The sequence below is a fragment of the Liolophura sinensis genome, chromosome 8, assembly GCF_032854445.1.
Source record: "Liolophura sinensis isolate JHLJ2023 chromosome 8, CUHK_Ljap_v2, whole genome shotgun sequence".
In the NCBI taxonomy this organism is placed as follows: domain Eukaryota; kingdom Metazoa; phylum Mollusca; class Polyplacophora; order Chitonida; family Chitonidae; genus Liolophura; species Liolophura sinensis.
The window spans coordinates 52,657,326-52,679,157 of NC_088302.1; the positions used below are offsets into that span (position 1 = coordinate 52,657,326).

Below are 21,832 nucleotides of genomic sequence, written 5' to 3' on the forward strand. Positions count from 1 at the left end.
CAACTTTGGCAACTTTTCTCAGTTTTTAGTTGTTTGCCAATCTGCCTAGTGCGTGAAATGGCCTCATCAATAAGTTACTGGACAGCCGTCAGGAACATTTATTTTGCCATCGTTACTTCTGGTTCTCACAAATGCCACACAGTCATGACAGTGGCTTTCACTCACTTCAGTAGTCCTGACCATTTTCACAATGGCCCAATATACACGCTTAGCGCAGAGATACAACAGACACGGTGTCTTCTTGGTGTGCATGTATTGATGACTAAGGCCTTGTGTCCGATCAATCGTTATGTATATATATACTATAACCAGTGCAGTGTTACATCATTACCTTCCAGTAATTTGCTGAAGATACCAATGTTTCCAGAGAATGGTAAGCGAAGTTCTTTTTTGTAATTATTGCTTGATGCAACGTATAGGGGAAATATACTCTGTCGTATGTACACTGTTTTAACCCAGGCAGTTCTTGTTCAGACATACGATACTAGCTTTCCTGTCACAGCTGTAGTGTATGTGAGCAATGAGTCTTTGGAACAACGTAGCTATACAGTTTTTGTAATTGCAATGGGGATTAATATTTTGAGGATACTGGTCCTTAATATGCGTTAATATTTTGGCATAACATCCAACATCGTTCACTTCCCTGGAGGCCATAGCTGGTTCGATGGAGTCTGGCTATGAAGACAAAATTACCACACCTTCAAACACAACTATACACGTCCATACAGTGGACATGGTGAGCACAAGCCATCCAGGAACTGAACAATCCGTCTAATCAAGTACAATTAGAATTGTGTACCCACTAATTACAGCACTACAATTTGAGTTCAGTCAATACAAAGATCCTTTACTTATGCAGCGGAGCAGTAAAATGTGTGGCGCTGTCAAGGATTTTGTAGCCGCGGTTTAGCGAATGAGATTCCTCGATAAACCAGGGCTAAGGATCCAAATGCGGTTGTTAAACTGCGTACAAGATCCGTGTTGACTTTAAACTCATCACATGCAAATGCTCTGCATGAGTACGTCCTGGCCTGGTTTCTTGCCTTTCGGTATGGCATGTACAATCCAGATTTAATACTATCACCTCGTTACTGTGTTTGTACTTTACTATTTGTCAATTTCTTACCGGGATCGGCGAAACATAACAGGAGTAGCATATTATGACTTTGACTAGTGGCCTGTCATTGTCGCTATTTTGCCTGTAAATGATTCTGTGTATGGTTGATAGTCATCCACTACACAAACGTGGCATAAACAATATAGATTTCTGTATAACAATATATTATTTGTTTTACCATAAAATCAATAACATACATTAAAGGTTTACGGGTTAAAGAGATATAAAATACCTGAGAAATGAATTTCTTTTCATTTTTTGGTAACATAACTTTCTTAATTTCCTTTTTTGAATTATTTTTCATGTATGCTTTATGTCTATTTTATTATGACTAAGTGAAACTCCAGGTAGGGCAATATTATATTTTTGCGTATATATTTAACTTTCTCTTATATTGTACTTCTGTGTGCTGTATCCTTTCAGGTTCCATGACAATGTCCCCCAGTGTAAGTCCTTTATGGCTGCGAACAGAGAGCACATTGAACCTTACCTGTGTCTCCGACGGTCGAACAGAGATTTCCTGGTACAAAAATAACGTGAAAATGAACATTGACTCGACGGCCGGGTTCATAATGACCACGAGACAAACGGTTACAACAACTACAAGCAATTTGTGGAAAGTCGACGTCCGTATCAGTGACGCTGGCACCTACAGTTGCTATGATAACCAGCAGCGCCATCTACATAGAACTATTGACGTCAGAGTTCTGAATGGTAAGCGATACATCCTTGTCTCTGAAGTATTTAGTTATATAGAATTCCTGTTACTGTTTTTTTCAAACTGAGAGTTGATCGAAAAGCAAATAAGTCGAGACACACATGCACCTGCTCAATGTCACACAATACTTTTGGATCTGGCGCGGGGACAGCAGACCATACAGCGAAAGACTTAGTTCAAATGAACACAATCCGTACCTGGTCTAGACAACGATGGTCAATTATTCATTATCAGCATGTAGACTATACTATTACCGGTGCCGAATTAACTCTTCAGGTGATGGGTCCGATCATTAAAAGTATAATTTTCTAAATGCATTGAATCTGATGTGTGGCTTTAATATTATGTCCAAATGTTAACTTATACCTATAGTCTTCAATACGTAAGGGTATTAGGCTTCAGTACAGATATCTATATACGAACTGCATGACAAAAGTGATGGAATTCAATACGTTAGAGTATTAGGGGTCATAGCAGATATCTGTACACCAACTGCATGCCAAAAGTGATGGACGTTCAAAACATCATTGGCAAGACCAATTTCCAAAGACCATTTCAATTACTTTTGAGAGGAATGTACAATCCGTTAATATCTAATGGTGAAAACCAGTCCGCTGGTTTGGCAAATCTAACCCTAAACTATTTTGCTTATTCTCTATTTGGCTTTTGTGTTTTGCTTATTTTGTTTCTTGACGTCATGTTATAGCAAACAGTTTTGTTTCCTGTAAGTTTCTCCCTACGTTATAATGCCAATACGGTCCCTTGGCGTTAATTATAATTTCAAAGAAAGGCAATAAAGAGTATACAGTGGGTGGCCTTTCTGTGTTCGAACTAGTTGAATCGACCTCGGTTGTTTATGTAGATGATGGTCCTGTCAATAGCATCCTGTCTGTCCGCGTTTTATTACCTCGTGTTGTTTCTAGGCTCACCACACTGTACAACACACTTAATTAGGTTTTGACTAATGAATTAATCTGTAGTGTGGGGTAATTGGTTGGCTTTTCGCATCAATGAGTTCAGGTTTAACTGAATGTATTGAGCGCATGTCACGTCAGCTCGTCCACGCCTCAGTGTTGACGCTGTTCAGCTGTACCATCATAGACATACATTGCGAATAAACGAACTTATATCCATTTTCATCAACTTCCGCTGTAGTTGTCAGCCTTGTGTAAACGGTGTGTGGAGCTTCTGTTGGGAGGAAACTTCATATACCTCAACAAAAACTTACATGAAGTTATGCTTTGCTTATGTACCAGACTGTATAGAGAAGCACCTTGATTTTCCACAGCGTGTGTACCACTCGGGTAAACTTGATCTACGTCTGAATATGTTTACGTTTTTGGCAGTGGTGGGGTCAGATGTTACCAAACCAGTCGGGGACAGTGCGACGCTGAAGTGTAACCCGCAAAATTTGAAACATGAAGATTTCAAAAGAGTAGAGTGGCGACGAAACTATGACAGTCTTCCTTCTCACCAGCGTTCCAGGGTAATCAAGAACGACAACTCCTTCTCTTTAAAACTAACTTCCTTAGGTGAGACATCTATTCTTGTCTTAAAATTGGCTTAAAGGTGACGAGGTATTGTTTTCGGTTTACTGTCAAGAAACTTCTGTTACGCGCATGTCAAAGGATTGGATATTGCATACATTTGTCAGAAATTAATATTTGTGCGTATAAAATATTAGTTTAATGCATTCACTAACCATCTGTGTATTGGCAAAGAGGTAAACTGTCAAGATCTTTGACAGCAAAACACCTTTGTTTACTTGAAATGGGTTTGCTGTGAGGAAACTTCAATAATACTGTGAATGATAAGCTCTAGTGTAGGATACAGTGTTTTGGTTGAAAGTCTGAATTCTCGTTACTTTTTCATCAGATTTGTCACAACTTGGCAAGATGCGATGCTTGGGTCGTTTCGGACACAGCCATGTTTCCTCGACCCACAAAACATGATCTATGTCATAAATCCTAAATAAGAATGTTAATGTTTGGATAAATAAAAGAAAGAAAGAAATAAAATCATATTATAATTGTAACAATTTGTCATAACGAATTGCTGGTTAAGCAACTAAAGAGGTATAAAATATTTTTTGAAAAATACTTTCTTTATTGAACACTGGCATGAATTCATTGAACATACGTTGAATACTAAAATGATTGTTTATTTGTTTGCAGACCAAAGTGATTCTGGGGATTATGAATGCATATTTACGTTTGAGACGAAAACTCCGGACGGTTTAGTGCAAGAAGCAAGCCTCTCCAAGAGGATCCGATTGGCTGTGCAGGGTAAGTTGTCCTAATTGATAGGTAAACCTATAAGACTATAGGAATGAAGCAGGTTTGCCAGATCTGATACACCAGCTAGAAGCACAGGTTCACTGACAGAGACTCGACTAGCTCATTAATATTCAATACCTGAATCGTAAATATTAATCAGTACTAGAGACTACGAGCTTCTTCAGTGGCTTAGCCTTCTGTTTCAGGAGTTCCGGTGTAATTATATATAACAGTTCATTTCTGGCGTTTGGCAAAATTGTATTCTCTACCACGGCGTGAAAAGTAAACAGAACTCAGTTTTGAAAATGTTTCATATAACAATCTAATTTCAGGAGCATTTATTGCTTGCCCTTCCCCGGAAAATGGTCCACTTACTTTCTTAGATTCTTTGAATATGCCTATCCGGAAAATGATTTTTGTCAGTCTAAAAGTTTGAGATAATCAGATTGTTTGGATGTAGTTTGTGAGACAAGACAAAGTAGTACTCCATCTCACGATCAGATTATTTGTCAGAAAAACTGAACACTTTCATCTTTGTATTAAAAAATGGTGGCTTGTTGCCAAGAAATCAGATTGCAGTGTTTTACTTTCGGTTTGACTTTAGTTGCTATAGTTTTCTTCTCCTGCCATTTTCTGTTTTATTGGATGTTGTATTTTAATGTGTTAATTTCAAATATAAATTCAGTGTGTACGTCGTACGACACAGTGACCTGTGCTCTCTCTGGCAATGTTTTGAATTATTCCTTGCCACCTTCCTTTGAGGATACTGAAACTGTGTTGTAAACATACAGTTAACAATGAACACCTTGGGTTTGCCTTATAGCAATTTATTAACCTTCTTTGACAAATGGTATTACAATTGGTAAGAAATTTTAGAGTATGATCAAATTGCACGACCAGCTTATTGAAATATTTTACCCATGACATAGTGTACATCCGAAAGACATCCCATCCCACACCGTGCCCCAAACATCACAGACTACACAGATGTACCTAATCCTGCACACGATAGTTGGGTCTCGCAAACACTGTATGATTGTCTCCAGGGGGCACAAGAGGGTCTTTCAGAAACCACATGGGTGTCTCAAAAACACCTCGCTGTGTGAACATGAACATGTTTTTCAAACACCACAGTCTCTCGTCTCTCTAAGACACTACGATTGTTTGGCGAATCCAGCTGTCGAGTCTTTGAAACAGCTGATGTTTTCCCTAAAATGTATAACGAACGTTTCTTGGAGATGGCACAGTTGTTTCTGTAACACCATGGTCAATACTGTTCTCCCTGTCATTTATACCGAATATTTTTGGAAGATGTTCAAGAATTGTTGTCGGAATACCAGTCAAGTCTTTGAGCCACCACCCATTGTCCTGACATTTGTAACGAACGATTCCCAAGATATACCAACTGTTGTTGAAGCAGCACGGTCAAGTCTTTGACACGCCAAAGTGGTTTCTCTGTCATGTAAAACGAATGTTTCACGGATATATCACAATTGTTTCTGTATGGAACACTGTAGTCAAATCTTTGAGACACCACATATAATCAATTTATATATCATTAGTTGAACCTAAAGTAAATACGTTGAGACCAAATTTCATGTTTCCTCTTAATTTTGGGTAATGCTTTTACAATGTCTGCAAACATTAGCCTTTCTTAACATGCATATACTGTCCCATATAGTATGGATTACGTCAACACGCATGAGATAAATTAAAATAAAATCCCATGCTTAGTGCGTAGACACTAGTTTGTAATAAACCATTTTGGGCTTCCAACATACCTGTTTGTGCTCTGAAGTGCATGCAGAATGAGGTGAATCTACTAAACCGTCCTTAAAGCTCAATGAAAACAAAGGGGGTGGGAGGGGTCGGCGTATGTGTGTATGTGTAAAATATCGATGAGAAATAAACCCTTGCACAAGAGTTGATTTATTTATTTATTTGATTGGTGTTTTACGCCGTACTCAAGAATATTTCACTTATACGACGTCGGCCAGCATTATGGTGGGTGGAAACCGGGCAGAGCCCGGGGGAAACCCACGACCATCCGCAGGTTACTGGAAGACCTTCCCACATACGGCCGGAGAGGAAGCCAGCATGAGCTGGACTTGAACTCACAGCGACCGCATTGGTGAGAGACTCCTGGGTAATTACGCTGCGCTAGCGCGCTAACCAACTGAGCCACGGAGGCCACAAGAGTTGACCAATGAGCTGCAGATGTACAGTGGTTTACAGATGCATCGTACACGTCATGGTGAATCAGACTTGCCAATGTCTGGACATATCGATGACAAAACGATCGATTCAGAATACTCGGATTTGATTGGATCACGGACATGTATATGAGTCACACGTCGCCAGTTGATTTGTTGCTACACTATGTATACATGAATCATGATTTGGCCTGACATGTTTTATCTTTGACGTTACTGACAGCGCAGATATATTTAGATGCAGTAAATATGCAGTCTCTCTGTGACGCACTGCACGCGGTATACAGTTGCCGTATTCTGTGTGCAAATCTGCAATACTTGCTCAATTGAAAAACAGGTCAAATTTTGAATTTTAAGACTTGCCTGATTTTATAGTTTATGTGGCTCTTAACTGACATGCAAACAGGAAAGAAGACAATGACATTGATTAATTATTTAATTTGGATAACTGATTTATGTCAGTAATACCATTTGATCATTGTACTGTTCGGGCTGATGGATCAATTCACTGATTGCATATTGTTTAACACCCGGCCGTGTGCAAGAATTTGTCACTTATATGACGGCGGTCAGGTTTATGAGTAAAGGAAACCAGAATGACCGGTTTAAACCACCAAACTTCGGCAGGAACGTGACAAACCTCTTTACTTAAAGCCGCTGAGAGAACAGAACTGACTTCAAGCATGCGGCTTCATTCGTCAGAGACTTAGTGGTAGCGAACCAGCGCTTTTAACATCTGAGTCAGCTGATTCCCCTTGTATAATTGCTGTTTGAATAATTTATTAATTGCCACAGGTGGTAAAGACAATATCCCCGGCTGCTTGTTTTATAATTTGGACAACTTCTTCATTAATATGCAAGCGGTTAAGACAACATCGTCTGGCGCCCTTCCATATAGGTGGGATAATAAACGTCTTAATGTTATGCAAAGTATAAACACGGCTACATGTCGTCAAGCCATTCAAGAATTAGGATTCTTAAATGTCTTGAAAAGAGGAAAAGCTGAAATGGCATGTAACAACCGAAGAGTTTGTGTTTTTAATAGGCATTTACAGCTCGATCAGGAAAAGTAAGTCATTATTACCAAAATATCTTTGTATATTGGCTTGTTTATATCGAGATTATCATAATGTGGTTAATGAGGAGGCGTAATTGTGTTTCTTAGGTAACAGAATTATACAGATGAATGTAAAGTTGATGAAATTTTGCTAGTATTCCTAATACAACGATTAGATATGAGGCAAACCATACTGCTATTCTGATCCTTTTAGCCTACAAAAGTTGATTCCTTCACAGCAATGCATGCTGATTAGACCACTTTGGCGTTTTTAACAAGAATATATGCTCTGCTACTTATTGCTTCTTTCTAGGGCTTGGGCATATACAAACTGTATTATGTAGATCAGCACGGCTATAGGTCCTCTCCTTAAGCGTTAGGTCTACTCAACAGCCGGTAGATTAGTACTGTTTGACGTGGAGAAAGTACGCTATAGGCACTCACAATCAATCCCATTTTTTTGTTTTTTTTTAAGTGCTTGGTACTGCACAGGAGTTCAGTCACTTCATAAAAAATAATGAGAGCTACTTGTACTGATGCCAACATATTTTGGTCCTTCGATGTATGCATTGATGCGTGGCACCGCTATAGTAAGGGAGCATTAAAGGGAGATAAGCACTTCTGGTCAGCGTTCACGTGTCTTGAGGCGACTGCACACGATGCCATGCAATTTACAGTTTGCAGAATGTTTCGGTGTTCACCGATAGCGTATTATTAAATAATTTGATACTCTGCTGCATTAACGGAATTATTGTGACTAAAGACTTGTACATTCTATTGGTTTAATTTCATAATGATTTTTATGGCCTAGGCTATAGGCCTACATGTAGGCCTACTAAAGTTTAGACTCGTTCCATTGACTTAGAGTAGGCCTATTGAAGCTAGTAATAACGTATTAATCCTTCTATTCACGAAATGAACTTCAGGAGCATAATTTAGCGTAACCAAAAACAATCCTGAACATGCATCCGTATGGTTTAGCGACATACAACCTAAACTATAGTTTAGGATTCATTCGTGTAACGACTTGTCTAGTATGATGAAACGATTTAATACATTCATTTCATACAATTCATGAATCACATTTCGATTAGTTTGACAGGTGCTGTCTAAATTTGATATTTCTGCTCATGCAGAAACTTGTGTTATATATAGAGGACTAAAGCATATAACGTCCCTCTTCCACGCTCAGTATTTGGTGTGAAGGTCTGCTAGTAGCATGCGAAGAGTCGAGGGCTTCCTCGGGTCCTGTTTCGTTTCATCTCACCATAATACTGGCCGTCGTCGTACGGCGTAAAACATTAACCAAATAAATAAATAAATAACAATCGAATCAATTGGTATGACTGAAACCGAGTGTTGCTCCCTCGATCACATTCTGTCCTCTCTTGTAACACGGGCATTGGTCGTTCATAACTTGGTGTCTGCTATGTAAAATTGTCAGACATATACATGTATATACAGGCGTATACAGTCTGTTTAATGCGTCTGTTGAGGTATATCTGCCTTGCAATCTTAACGATGATGCATATAGCTATCTAAGGAGCAAAGATGTAGGCTACAGTTTGCGTAACAAAAGATCCATACTGTTGTACTTTTCGTGAAGTAAAGTTAATGAAGTAAGGGTCATCAGACGAAAACTGAATCCATAATTTTCAGTTTTCATATAGGCCTACTTACTTCATTTTTTAAACTCTTTCTTTTAAATGTCTACTTTTTTTATTACATTGGATTTAAATTCTGTATATGCACCTTTTCCCGCTCAACCAATGATCTGTCTAACATGAATAGTACCAATCACAGGAAAAGTGAAAAAAAACCAAAAAAAAAAAAACAAATTAAAATCAAAATTTACATGTCTAGATCTACCAGCCACAGTTGAAAATAGGCCAAATAAAATTCTATGTAACGGTGTCAGTGTTCACTGAAAAACTTTTTAGTTTTGCATGGTGGTACATTTCCATTAACTGGAACGCTTAAGCATACCTATACTTAACATACGGGTCAATGGTGTTTTGCGTGTTAAATATAGAATACGGGATATAGCCTGTTACACAGGTAGTTTTGAATGCGTAAGTACATGCAGGCCTATACTGTGAGATAGTCCCCGGCAGGCCCATGTATCGGCCTGCAATTAGTATACATAAATACATAGGTCGACCGTGCAAGGAGTGGACATAGGCTGCCCAGGCATGCAGCGGCCAGTAACTGGTTTGACCCTCTTTCTGTCAAACAGGTTTACAGTTAACTGTTTTGCTTTTGTAGCATTACGACCAGCTGGTTTGCTCTACGCTGACATTGTTTCATTGTCCTTTGATGCTACTACCTTCTGCATACGTGAACTGGCTTAAGCCGCCCGCAGCTTGACGTTCTCATTTCCGAATAGTCCTTTCGGGCCTCAAACACTGACGTCATATTACCTTAAATATTGTTTACAGAGAATATAAGTTTATTCGAGACATGTGGCGCGTTTATTCTAATTAATTTATACGAATTACGTCTCCGACAGGTGCTGTAATAACTGACAGACGTTGCAGCGAGTTAAAAACGACCACAACCGTTATTTCACTTTGACGCACTCACTGCGCATGTCCGCAGCTTATGATCATATGATAGATCGGCCATTTTTGCAGCGCAGTTGAGATTTAGCCAGCTTGAGAGGGACTGTTTGTTTATTTTCTGCGAGAAATCAGGGCAAGAAGGTTGAAAAAATACCTTTGCCGAAGACATCAGATTGCCGAAAATGTTACAAAGACCAATCTTAGCGACTTTAGGCGTTCTGCTGCAAATTTGGATTGCTACGGGTAAGTTCACCCTGTTTGTGGCTTCTGTATTATATATCCGCCATGTAGCTCGCCGCCTTTTACGGGGCTTTTCTTCGATCACTTACCTTTAACGTGTGTAGTTATTTTGATTATAAACTGATAACTTTTGCAGATCGTTCGATATCATTGGGACCATGATCAGCCAACTATTCACTGTAGTTATCGAGGGGTGGGGGGGGGGGGGGGATAATGCATTATGGTTGAGTAGTACCAGAGCCCTACGGTTGCCGGCTGGTTCGATGGTTGACAATGACATTGACAGCCTGACACAGACGCAAATCAGCGCACAGTTTTTATTCGAGGGAGATCATATAAGAATCTGGGTGGATTAACCATAACTGCAACTGTATGTCAGTCAAGTCTGATTAAAAAAAAAAAATATTGATATACATGTAATTTGAGCTTTATTTGCTTATTTTAATTCTGGGTGATTCCACATTTTTTGGTCTTTCGGCAAACCACCGTAAAAGGTTGGTCATTCGTTTTATTATATTTCATGGATAATGGTCTTTACAGTCACAGATTTAGTTAGTGGTAATTTGTCTAGTTGTTCATGTGTGTCATTTTCTTCAGATAAAAATGGCGTAATTGTCATAACATATTTCATCAGTTCTTCCAACTGAGTGTTCATATTATTTGCTTAGTGTTAAATGTATTTCTGGTAGTGGCGTGATATCCATTTCATTAGGCCTAACATATGTAAGGTCTTTGCTAACTAATGTGTTTTGGCTTGGTATCATCTGTTTCTGAAAAATACTTTGTGTTCACACATGTGGAACAATGGGTTTTACCTATTTAGCACCCATGAAAATGTACACATATCAGTTTTTGTGGAGTGATGCTAACAGAACACCTGTCTGGCACAGCTTGTACAAGACAACATGTACTTCAAGTCACAAGTCTACAAAAGACACTGATTTGAGTTTCATCAAATGAATCGTGTACATGTATATATTTTAGCAGAATACTCGAATACTTTGCAGTTGGAAGATGTAAAAAAAGAAAAAGATAAAAAAGCATCTTCCATGCTTTAATTATATGTTACCATTTCACCACAGGAGTAAAACCCTACTTCATATGAATTTGCATGTGTTTATGTGTATGTACATCATCATGTATGTGTACAAACTATCATGATCCTCTTCAGGGTTCAAGCTCACATACATGTATACATGCACAGTTGGTAGAGTGTCTGCTTCAGGAGTAGTAGATCCAGTATCAATCCTGGGTCGAGTCACACCTAAGACTTTAAAGGAGGAATTTGGAACTTCCTCGCTTGGCGTTCAGCATGAAGGGGATAATGCAACGACTGGTTGACCCGTATCAGTATAATGGCTCGGGCGGGGCGGCTTACTTACCTTTGGTAAGTCATCTCATTGAAGCAGCACTAAATAAAAGACCGGTGGAAATCCGTCCTACAACAAGGAGGTACATTACATACACCCTAAAGATTCCTTCATTGTCGTCTGACTGAAAAATTGTTGAGCGCGACGTTAAACCTCAAGCACTCATTTACTTATGCCCTAAATGACCTCAAAAGAGTATTTTTTGGTGGCAAATAAATGTCATGAGATATTATTTCTATAGGGTAGTTTGACCAGTTATAATCAAGTATGTTAGCCGAATCATCTGTGGCCTACACACTGGTTACAAATGTTCAGTCTTCTTTGACACCATGACGCCTGAAGTCTTGACTGAAAATTGATTGAAAATTGATGTTTTAGAAGTGGTGATTAAACAATTGGGCCCTTGGGATCCATCCATTACTAGTAGCGCCCTAATTAACTGACCCAACACAACCATCAGGTGTTTGCTGTGACCTACATGCAGAGAATTGTAGCAAGAAGCTGACCTTTTTCTATTTATAAACTTAGGTGCATGGTCGTATTCCCTGATGCTGTCATCTCACTACCACAGAGGTCATCATTACTGCTGTCAGTCAGAGATTTAGAACACAATGGCTTTGTCTTCAATTTATAAGTGTAGCCCTTTGGTAACTACTAAAGACATCTACATAGACAAGCATATTGTAAACTGATAAGTTGTATGCCAATACTGTGTACCTGGATAACAGTCAGCATTACTGTTCATGGATTGGTGGTATGACAGGTTATGTAATCTTTTGTGGTGTTATTGTTTACAGTAGATATTTTGGTTAAGTTCAAGTGTGTTCTGAAGACTATAGAGTTACATGTAAGCCTGTTGACGTGCAATGTGGCAGTTGTTATTTCTACCTGGGCTTTATTGACAGACTTTGCTAAACACATTAGAAAGCTCTAAGTGGATGACCTGTTTTCCACATCTGATTGACTTTTCCAGACTACACGTCTCCAATCGTGTTTCACAGATCGCTCAAGGCTTGACCGTTTGAATTAAATACCCTGGCTCAAACTTTGTTGAAAGGCAGTGTTTCTTAAGCCTTTTATTAACTTAATGGTCTGATGACTCTGATCCTAAGACAGTGTTACATGTACTATATCCTTCTGGCCCTGAGGATATTGCATGTAATTTCAAAGTCTTGTGTTAAATCAGTATCTTTGCTATTCATTCTCGACATTTCTAGATAAAATACTTTTTGACCGGAATGGCCAATAAATAAATGTAATATGTTGCAGGAGTTAGTGACATGTGATAGATGGAGAAATTGTGCATCTTTATACCCCCTTGTTTATTATCCAGAGGTTGCCATAAGTAGTTTACTAGCTATTATTTTTTATACCAGACATTTTAACCTTTTACATTCATGTACATTACTTATTTACTTACTATTTAAAAGTGTGTTTATGGATCAGAGCTATATTACATGTCTTCAGTCACTTATTTGTTTAAAAAGGGGTTTAAGCTACGTTTACAAGTATCTGTCATTGTTTTCTTAATTTAAGGTCAGCCAACAATCACTCCAGATAAGAACCCAGTTCGAGTTTTAGCACCTGGCACGATTAATTTGACCTGCAAGGTAAAAAGGGAAACTGATATCGTATGGGAGCATGGTGGAAATCGAATCACCGAAGGTGGGAAGTACAATATCTCCATACTTAAAAAGAGTGTAGGTGGTGGCATGGAGTCCACCAGTACGCTGAGAGTCGTCAACCCGACCTCTGACGATGAAGGACAGTACTCCTGTTACGACGAAAATTCTCCCGGTGAAAAGGAAACCAAGATTGTCAAAGTGCTGCAAGGTAAACCTGCATGTTCACGTCTAGGTCACACATCAAGTGTTTGTGTAATGAAGTAAAACAGCTGTGCAGTTTCTTCTCAGCAGTTAGTAGAATTTTTCTGTCTGATGCATGAATACCTTGAGAGTTGACACTACAGTGGAGTTTCTACGACACATTGTCTTTAGATGCCTTAGCAAATCATTGATCCCAACATTTCATCTAAGAGCCACTAATGCTGGGTGAATGTTAACATGGGGACCCAGGCAAAGTCCAGCTTTGACACATATCTCCTGACTGCTCAGCAAATAAAGGAGGTGGATGTTAGAGGCCCATGACACATTATACCCCCTAACAGCACACCATATAAACAAGGTAGATGTTAAGGTAGAGGCCTGTGCAGTATCCTGTTTTGACGGGTTAACATGGAGGCACATACATAATCCTGCTTTAGGACACATACCTGCCATCTGCTTACCCCAAGACTGAGATCAAGGTTAACAAAGTGTTTACTGTTATCTGAAATCTGATCAGATCAGAATGAAAGAGTCAAGAATGATTTGAGGAGGAGATAGTTGTCATAACATTGGTTGCTTAAAGCTCACACATGAATATCGGCACCAAGTGACACTGCTCACAATAAACGGATCTGCATGAAGGGTATGGTGGAGAAGAATGGGCTATGATTTTGCATTCACTTTTTTGTCCTGCCTGAATGAGTCTGCTGTTTTGAATGAATAGATCAGATACAGTTGATGCCTCTATTTAAATGTAAATTGACAATCATATAGTGTAAAGCTGAGCAATGTTGATAAAACAGCAGACTGTGTTTGCCAGACAAAATATAGTGGACAGGGTCAGCATGAACGATGTACTCTTATTAAGAAGAATGGCAGACTTATAAACAAAGATGTGGACTTTTGCAGTTAACATGGTTTATAGACACAGGTTGATGCTGAATATTAACTGTAAGCTAAAACAGCAAATGTAGCAGTTAGCTGAATATTAACTTTGTTACCAGACCTCTAAATCCTAAAACAAAACAAAACAAAACAAAATAAAAACATGCAAAATCAAGATGTTCTCATCACTGAAACTTTAGAAATGTACAACTGCATTTAGTAACAGCTTTGTAAAAATTTTGGGGAATAAATATGTGACAGTTTTCAGTCGGGTGTTTTATTGAACCGTACTACATTGGATAATTTATCCTAATTTAAAACACATACCCATACTACTCAGGCTATGGAATAGTTCCTCTCAAGTGAAGTTTCACTTACGTGCTTAAAGGTGGAGAAAACATAAAAATGACAAAGCTCAGATGAAAGAGTGCGAAAAGTTATTCCTAAATAATTCCTCCTCCTTCAATATTTTTTCCAATTTTTCCATAAGGAGAGAAAGACACAGGAAGATAATTTTGTATTTGGGATCACCTTTTGGTAGTTGTATTCTTTGTTCAGTAATGTCATAAATGAGGATGTAATACAGGTTTAATAAATATTTTTGCACTAGTTCATTTCAGCTAACAAATGTATTAAACCTGACTTTGGATCATATTTATATTTTTAATATGTTCATAAGTATTATCATAATTGAGGTTAAATGCATATGTTGTGAAATAAACAACAAATTTACATTCAAATAAATTTATTAGACAAGCATCACATCCTTATTTGGAAAATTATTGTGCAACAACGATAAATGCCAAAAGTTGGTCCCAAATACCCACCATACAAAAATATTTTCATATTCCCTTTTCTCCTTAAAAAAACAAATCCAAAAAAAATATTAGTGACCATATTTGCAAATAAGTTTTGATTCTCTTTCATCTGATTTTTGGCATCATTTTTATGTTTTCTCCTTTAAAAAGTGTTTTCAATATTTGCATGCAAATGGATATTTCAAATGTCCTTTGATTTAGCCTGAGTGAAACCATTGCTGTATTGTTATGGTATTACTAAGTGTTTAAAGGCTGAAAAGTGACCAATATTGTATTAATATGTATTTAAGGATGAAAAGTGAACATTCTTTAAAAAGAGAGGAACTGATGTTTATTTGGATTAAGGGAACCATCAGTTTGACAAGTAACTGATGTTCGTTTATCTGTCTTGTAAACTTCTGCAGTATATGGTATGTATATGTTCTTGCAGTTGAGACTACCAATGCCAACTTGACTATTGGGGGTTCAGCAATTCTGCGATGTGAACCTCAGAACCTTGACCCTGCGGAGATCAGTGAGCTGCACTTTAAGTGGACTTACAATGGGCAAAACTTAGAAAACCCTCGTGCTACAGAGCACAAGGAAAACTACACTTTGGAGTTCAATAACCTAGGTAAACTATTAAATGAGTTTTGTATTTAAGAAAGTGTAGACTGTCAGATTGTTGTGGAAGAGTTTCCCATGTAAAGGATGGAATTTGTGTTCATGCTGGATATTCATACACATTTTAGCCAGACAAGAAAATAAGACATGATGCCAGGTGATAGGTGTGAAGAATTACCGGTAGTGAGGTATCATTTGCTTTGTGTCAAGATAGTGATTTTGATTTCCTTCAGAATATTACATATTGGTGTACAATGTCAATTGTATTGACGGGCAGCAAAGTTTTGTAGAGGAAGTAGTCGGGGATATCACAGTGGCTTGCTTGACATGATCAAATAGATTGGTTCCCAAGATTTTTGGTGCATTGAAATTTTGAATTCAACAAAATTTATCTTGTACTACCTTTGGGAGCAACTACATGCAGTGCCTGGCAAATATTTTGATGCTGTCCTTTGTGTTATGTCTTGCTTGTTTGGTCTTGGTTACAAATACCAAAATTCTTATCATGGACGCTTTTATTTCAGAACCGAAGGATGCTGGTCAGTATGAATGTAATTTCAACTTTAAGGAGGTCATGACTTTTACACATTTGGTGCAGCCTGTGAACTTGAATGGTGAGTGCTCCAGTTTTGGACAATATTAATTGCAGTGTAAAGATAAATAGACCTGAAAAGTCCAAAAATTTGCGATGTATTTTTGGCTTTAGTCTATTTTTACGCTGTGAAGACTGAATTTTGACCCATATTATACACAATTATGAAACGGTCTTGATGAAGATAGTTTTCCTTTGGCATTTAATGGAAGTACATGTATATGTGCTTCATCTATTTGTAAGTTAATCTAGATTTACTTGTGTATATCAGTTGTTTTCAACATCCCCTACCAACTCTCTCATTCCTTGTTTCATTTAGTGTCTCTGTGGAAATGTTGATTCTAATATACATACTTAAAATTCTGGGCACTACAATTGAGATTACAATTTATTGTGAACACAAGTTTGTACACCGCTTTCAAGAAGTGTAAGGAGATTGTAATTTTCCAGAGTTACTCATAATCTTTTTGAGACAATTAAATTGCACATGATTGCAAAGTGAGCCCAAAATTACAAGCAAACAGCTTTTTCAAGGCAAGTATTTGTATTTAAGGTTAATTTTGGGTCGATTGTAATTATTTCCAACAGGATCTACCCAGTTGTCACTTCTGATTGTTAGTTATGACTATTGTAACTTATAATATCTTCTTGCAAGAAGGTCTCAGTTGTAAGTTAAGGCAACGATCGTGGTCTTAATGAATTACAATCAACTTTGGCTTATAATCCCTTTTTGCAAGCGACCCCAGATCTTTGTTTAATGGGGTTTTAATGTTTTCTCTCGTAATATGGTTCAGACAGTTAAAATGGTGTAAAAGCTTGTGAATTGTGAAGCTGACCTCATTATTATCAATGAACCCACATACAATTGTGAGTCTAGAACGGTGGATAATTACCATTTTGCTTGGTATGTTTTCAGCTCCTCCGTTTGTTGAGAAATTTGAGAAGTCTAAGAACATGGTACAGGGTGACAAACTTAAGCTGAAATGTGTTGTGCATGGTCACCCGATGCCAGAAGTGGTGTGGAAGAGAGATGATCAAGAGATTGACTATGATTCCGATAAGAGAATCTCAGTAGAGGACCTAGAAAAGGATGGCGTAATCATTAGCAAAAATGGCATCTTAACTATATTTGAGCTCCAGTTTGAAGACCGTGCTGTGTATAAGTGTGAGGCCAATAATACTTTTGGCACTGATAACAGCACTATCCTGGTCAGAGTAAAAGGTAAGTCTGACATATTTAAGGTCATGAACTCCAAGGAAACATCTTACATTTGATTTTGTTACAGTTGTAAGTTTGTAAATTTTTAAACAAAAATGATGTTATTTTATCTGTATTTACATGTGAAATCGGGGAGAATTTGGTGGGTTACTATTTTCGTATTATTCTAATCATTGTATTTCCTATCTGTTTTAATTTCAGACAAGCTAGCAGCATTATGGCCATTCCTTGGAATTGTCGCAGAGGTGGCAATTTTGTGTTTAATAATTTTCATATATGAAAAAAAGAGAAGCAAGGAATCTGATGATGAGGAAGATGCTCCTCTTCAAAAAACGTAAGATATTAAGGCCTTTGTGGTTTATAAACAAGGAAAAATATCTTCAGAAAGGTAATGTTAAATTTAACGGTTGAAGCTCTTGTATCTTTTTAAAGAGTTCAGGTGGCCTGGAAGGAAGGGGAGAGTACATTTTAGGGAAGTTCTTGTATGGGACTGTATAGTATTTTTACATGGGGCTTAACAAAAAGCGAGAAACAATATATCTGGACTATGTTAACACTAACACACCAAATAAACAAATTTGGAGCCTCTGAATAGATAATGTCAGGCATGACTCAAGCTTTACCATTTCGGCTCCTCCTTTGAGTTGTGAATTTTGTCAGGTAGGTAGTAAAGGGCTGTTCTATTTAATTGGTGTTTTACGTTGTACTCAAGAATCTTTCTTTTATACATCGGCAGCCACCTGATTTTATCTTCGTTAAAATCTGATATTAGAACTGATCAGACTTCATAATTCTTGACGATTTAACTGTCATTTCAGTGCCAACGCTCAAGACCACAAGGGAAAGGATGAAGTGAGACAACGTAAACCGTGATCTAGCCTGTGTGTAGAAATCTCCCCAGACGTGTCCTTGTCAGCTGGTTGTTTTATCGAACCTCCGATTCCCCCTCAAGGCTACTGTGTGCATGTGTGTGTATGAGTGTAACTGTCTGTTTGGATACTCAACAAGATTTGTTATCAGTGTGAAAGACTCAAGGTAACTCCGATTCAGGATCATGTGTGAATGAATATTGTAGGGATGGTTGTTTCCTTGGGGTAAATGTGCATCTGAATGATAGATGACATTAGAGTAGATGAAGCAGGCACAAATTTTGTAAACTTGTCATCCTTCTTTTTATGATTACTCTTTTAAAACATCGGAATATAGTGTGAAATTGAACATGTATGTAAACTGTTGTGAAAAGGGCTTGGTTTGTTTCTAAGTCGATACATTCATAGGGGCTGCTGAGTGAAAGTTGTGATGTGAGACATGTACTAGGTGAAAAGGATTTCTCAGTTGTATAAACTATTGAGATGTTGTTTTGTGTACTTACCTTTTGTTTATCGATGTGGTTATAACTTTTCCTGATGTTCAGTTATGTAACACCCAGTTTGCTGTCGAGTAACCAGGCCTAATTTTGAAACTGTGGTTCTTACGGTAACTTGTGTAGGGTGGTGAGATTTGTCTTTCCTCCTGCTAAGTTCATTTGCACTAGAAGTTGTATAGGTTGTTGGCAGGGACAATCCAGATATCACCGTACAAGGTGAACTCTCAGAAATGAAACCTGATTTTGTACAGTTGTTTACCTGAATTGGCAATATGTTAAATTTTGTATGGGTATGTTTCCTGGGAATGATTTTAGCCTGGCATGATATGTGGATGTTCTATTTAGAGGATTTTGTGTCATCCTATGAAATCTGATAGCCTGTGTTCAGACATGTTTTGCTGTACAGTGATATGTAATTATAAACTTATTTGTGTAATTATCCCTGTAGTAAAGGTCTCTGTATAATTGATACTTTCTCACTTTATTATTTGTCCCCCCCCCCCCTACAAACTGGTAATATTCTGAGGTACTTTCAGATTTTTATTGTAATCTTTTATTGTGATTTCTTTTTAATCATGTTTGTGATATAGGTTTATGTTGGACATAATCAGAGACTTCTCCACTTCTCTTCAAATGTTTGTATAGACAGTGTAGCATACCTGTTTGCACATAGGAAATAAGGACATTGTTTAGTATCACTTGATATGTCATGGTTTTATGATACCGTGTCACATACTCTGTGACAGCAAATTTCATCCACATAGCTTCACTGAGGCAAGTTTACACAAGGTATCGGGCAAATGTTCATCAGTTGTGGACTGAATGTTTTGGTCTTGCAGCTCAGGCCATACCCTGGCAGGGACTCCAGGTTTATGTACAGTTTGATTCTATTATAAATGTGTGTCACATCATTGCTACCTGGATTTATGGCATGTTTTCATGCTATTTTCTTTTAAATTCAAGATGAGAGTTGCCATTATTATATATACACAGTGTGATATCTCGATCAAGGGACTGACTTCCAGTAGTGAGATCTCGCGGAAGTTGATTCTATTATGGAAGGATATTTGTGGGTATATCAGTGTAGGATACTTATGTTTTGTTGCAGCTCTACCACATAGCTTGTTCACAGTTGGGTAGAAATGCCAGCATTGCCAGGCTGAATATTTACGCTGAAAGATTCATCATTTTAGCCATATTGTTTCATATGTTTGGGCTTTTTAGTTTGTGTAGAACTAGTAATTTAAGCCTATGTGTGTGTGGGAGTGTTGAACGTTGTGTTCTTCATTCTACATTGAAAAATCAAGGACAGAGCACATTATGGCACTGGCAATATCATGGGCAGGTGATTTCACAATGTGTAATACCAAACGCAGTGGTTGTCTTCTCTAGCTACATGTAGGCATAAATTTGGCTGACAGCATTGTGATAATGAAACACAAACATAAAGGTGGACATAAATTTGAACATGCATGGTGTGACCTATAAAGAATGGCACAGTGTGCCTTCAGCAGTGGCAGGACTTCAGCTCAAGCCTATGTCAGTAAAACAGAAATTAGTGTCTTTTTAGTTTGTATGTACAGGCGACTTTATGGTTATTAAACTTTTTAAAAATTGTATTCCTCTTTTTTGCCTTTTTATGCTGCAATGATTTATGAAGTCTGCCATTGTTCTCCGGCCAGGGTTACGTATGGTATAACATTGGTTAAGTTTCATTTCTCTGTTTCGGATTCATGTGGGTTCCTATTTATGCCAGCGACGCAGTCATCTTTTAAAAGTATTACGATCTGATGTTAAACAGCGTAATGCTAAAGTTTCGACCCCCTTCTTCAGGTAGGCATGGCCTGTTCATAAATACTAACGAAACACGTCTAACCCTAACCCTAACCCTACCTCCTAACCTTAAAAACAGTGATGACGTGTTTCATAAATATGCATGCCTACCTGGAGAAAGGGTTGGAATCTGACAGTTACTGTTAAACTGCAGTTAGTCAATGGGACGGATTTTCAACAACTGGTCATGTGACATTACACCGCCACCATGTAGATGGTTCATTTTGTATTTTGAAATAATCGGAGTACTACATGTATCGTGTGATTACCGGCACATAAATACAGGCATGCCTGTAGCGAATCGGGTGTGTTTAGACATACCGGTTTCCTCTATCCATGGTTTAGTATGGTCGGATAGGATCGGTACAAGCTGATGGCTAGCTTGGAACTCCGTAAAGGGGAGTGGAGCAATTAAAAAATGGCCGACACGTTGGGGTAAATGAAACGGACAACCATAGTGAAAATATCTTTCAGTAAGGCTTAAAACACGAATCAAATTAATAAATATGTGACAATTTTATGAGTATGGTATCAATCAAATAAGTACATATAAAAGGCGTGCTTGGACCCAGATAATGTCAAATGGGTAGCAAAAAGGCAAGAGTCCCAACAAACAAGCAAGCAGTGTGCAGCGTGCAAAGAGTAAAATTAAGCCGCTGGAGTTAAATCCTACTCTGCCCGTGTTCATTACACCAGCTATGATTTTTTTTTTACGTCTGTGGTTAACATATTGTTATCTGATGTAGCCATGCATTTAAACTTACATCCACACCTGTGACCTACTCGTCATGTATTTTCGTATTCTATGACGTCACACTTGCGTCATTTAGAAATTAAATTAAGGTGGGTGTGAAAATGTACAATGGCCAGTTATTAACGGCAAATCATTTCTAGTCTGACTGTAGATGTTGACACAAGCTTTCTGGGACAGTTCATGCATAGATATTTAGGCTGAGTGGGATGCAATCTTGACCAGTACAAGACAGCTATATGTTCGTGATCAGCATTAGAACGCTAAGAACGCCCCAATTTTTACGGATAGTTCTAAGCTATATTGAACGTTACAACTGGCATTGTTCTCAGCCCACCGATCGCTTGTTTCCCAGGCCGTGTATATATATATATATATATATATATA

General features: G+C 38.0%; 2 protein-coding genes across 2 annotated transcripts; both read left to right on the forward strand.

Moving 5' to 3' along the window:
- Positions 1 to 263: 263 nt before the first annotated feature.
- On the forward strand, positions 264 to 4,894 carry LOC135473668 (titin-like). Its single transcript, XM_064753532.1, has 5 exons — positions 264 to 373; positions 1,541 to 1,831; positions 3,182 to 3,367; positions 4,010 to 4,120; positions 4,797 to 4,894. Exons 1-5 carry the CDS (start codon positions 358 to 360, stop codon positions 4,892 to 4,894), a joined length of 702 nt encoding a protein of 233 aa, XP_064609602.1. The 5' UTR covers positions 264 to 357.
- A 5,106-nt stretch (positions 4,895 to 10,000) lies between these two features.
- LOC135472304 (basigin-like) lies at positions 10,001 to 20,480 on the forward strand. Its single transcript, XM_064751753.1, has 7 exons — positions 10,001 to 10,185; positions 13,089 to 13,385; positions 15,512 to 15,694; positions 16,209 to 16,298; positions 17,193 to 17,498; positions 17,697 to 17,829; positions 18,314 to 20,480. Exons 1-7 carry the CDS (start codon positions 10,125 to 10,127, stop codon positions 18,366 to 18,368), a joined length of 1,125 nt encoding a protein of 374 aa, XP_064607823.1. The 5' UTR covers positions 10,001 to 10,124; the 3' UTR covers positions 18,369 to 20,480.
- The last annotated feature ends 1,352 nt before the right edge of the window (positions 20,481 to 21,832 follow it).

Coding starts and splice junctions, on each gene's coding strand:
- LOC135473668 (XM_064753532.1), top strand. Junction 3,368..4,009: donor TTTAAAACTAACTTCCTTAG/GTGAGACATCTA, acceptor ATTTGTTTGCAG/ACCAAAGTGATTCTGGGGAT. Junction 4,121..4,796: donor GATCCGATTGGCTGTGCAGG/GTAAGTTGTCCT, acceptor ATATAAATTCAG/TGTGTACGTCGTACGACACA.
- LOC135472304 (XM_064751753.1), top strand. CDS start 10,125: ATGTTACAAAGACCAATCTTAGCGACTTTAGGCGTTCTGCTGCAAATT. Junction 16,299..17,192: donor GCAGCCTGTGAACTTGAATG/GTGAGTGCTCCA, acceptor GTATGTTTTCAG/CTCCTCCGTTTGTTGAGAAA. Junction 17,499..17,696: donor TATCCTGGTCAGAGTAAAAG/GTAAGTCTGACA, acceptor TTTTAATTTCAG/ACAAGCTAGCAGCATTATGG.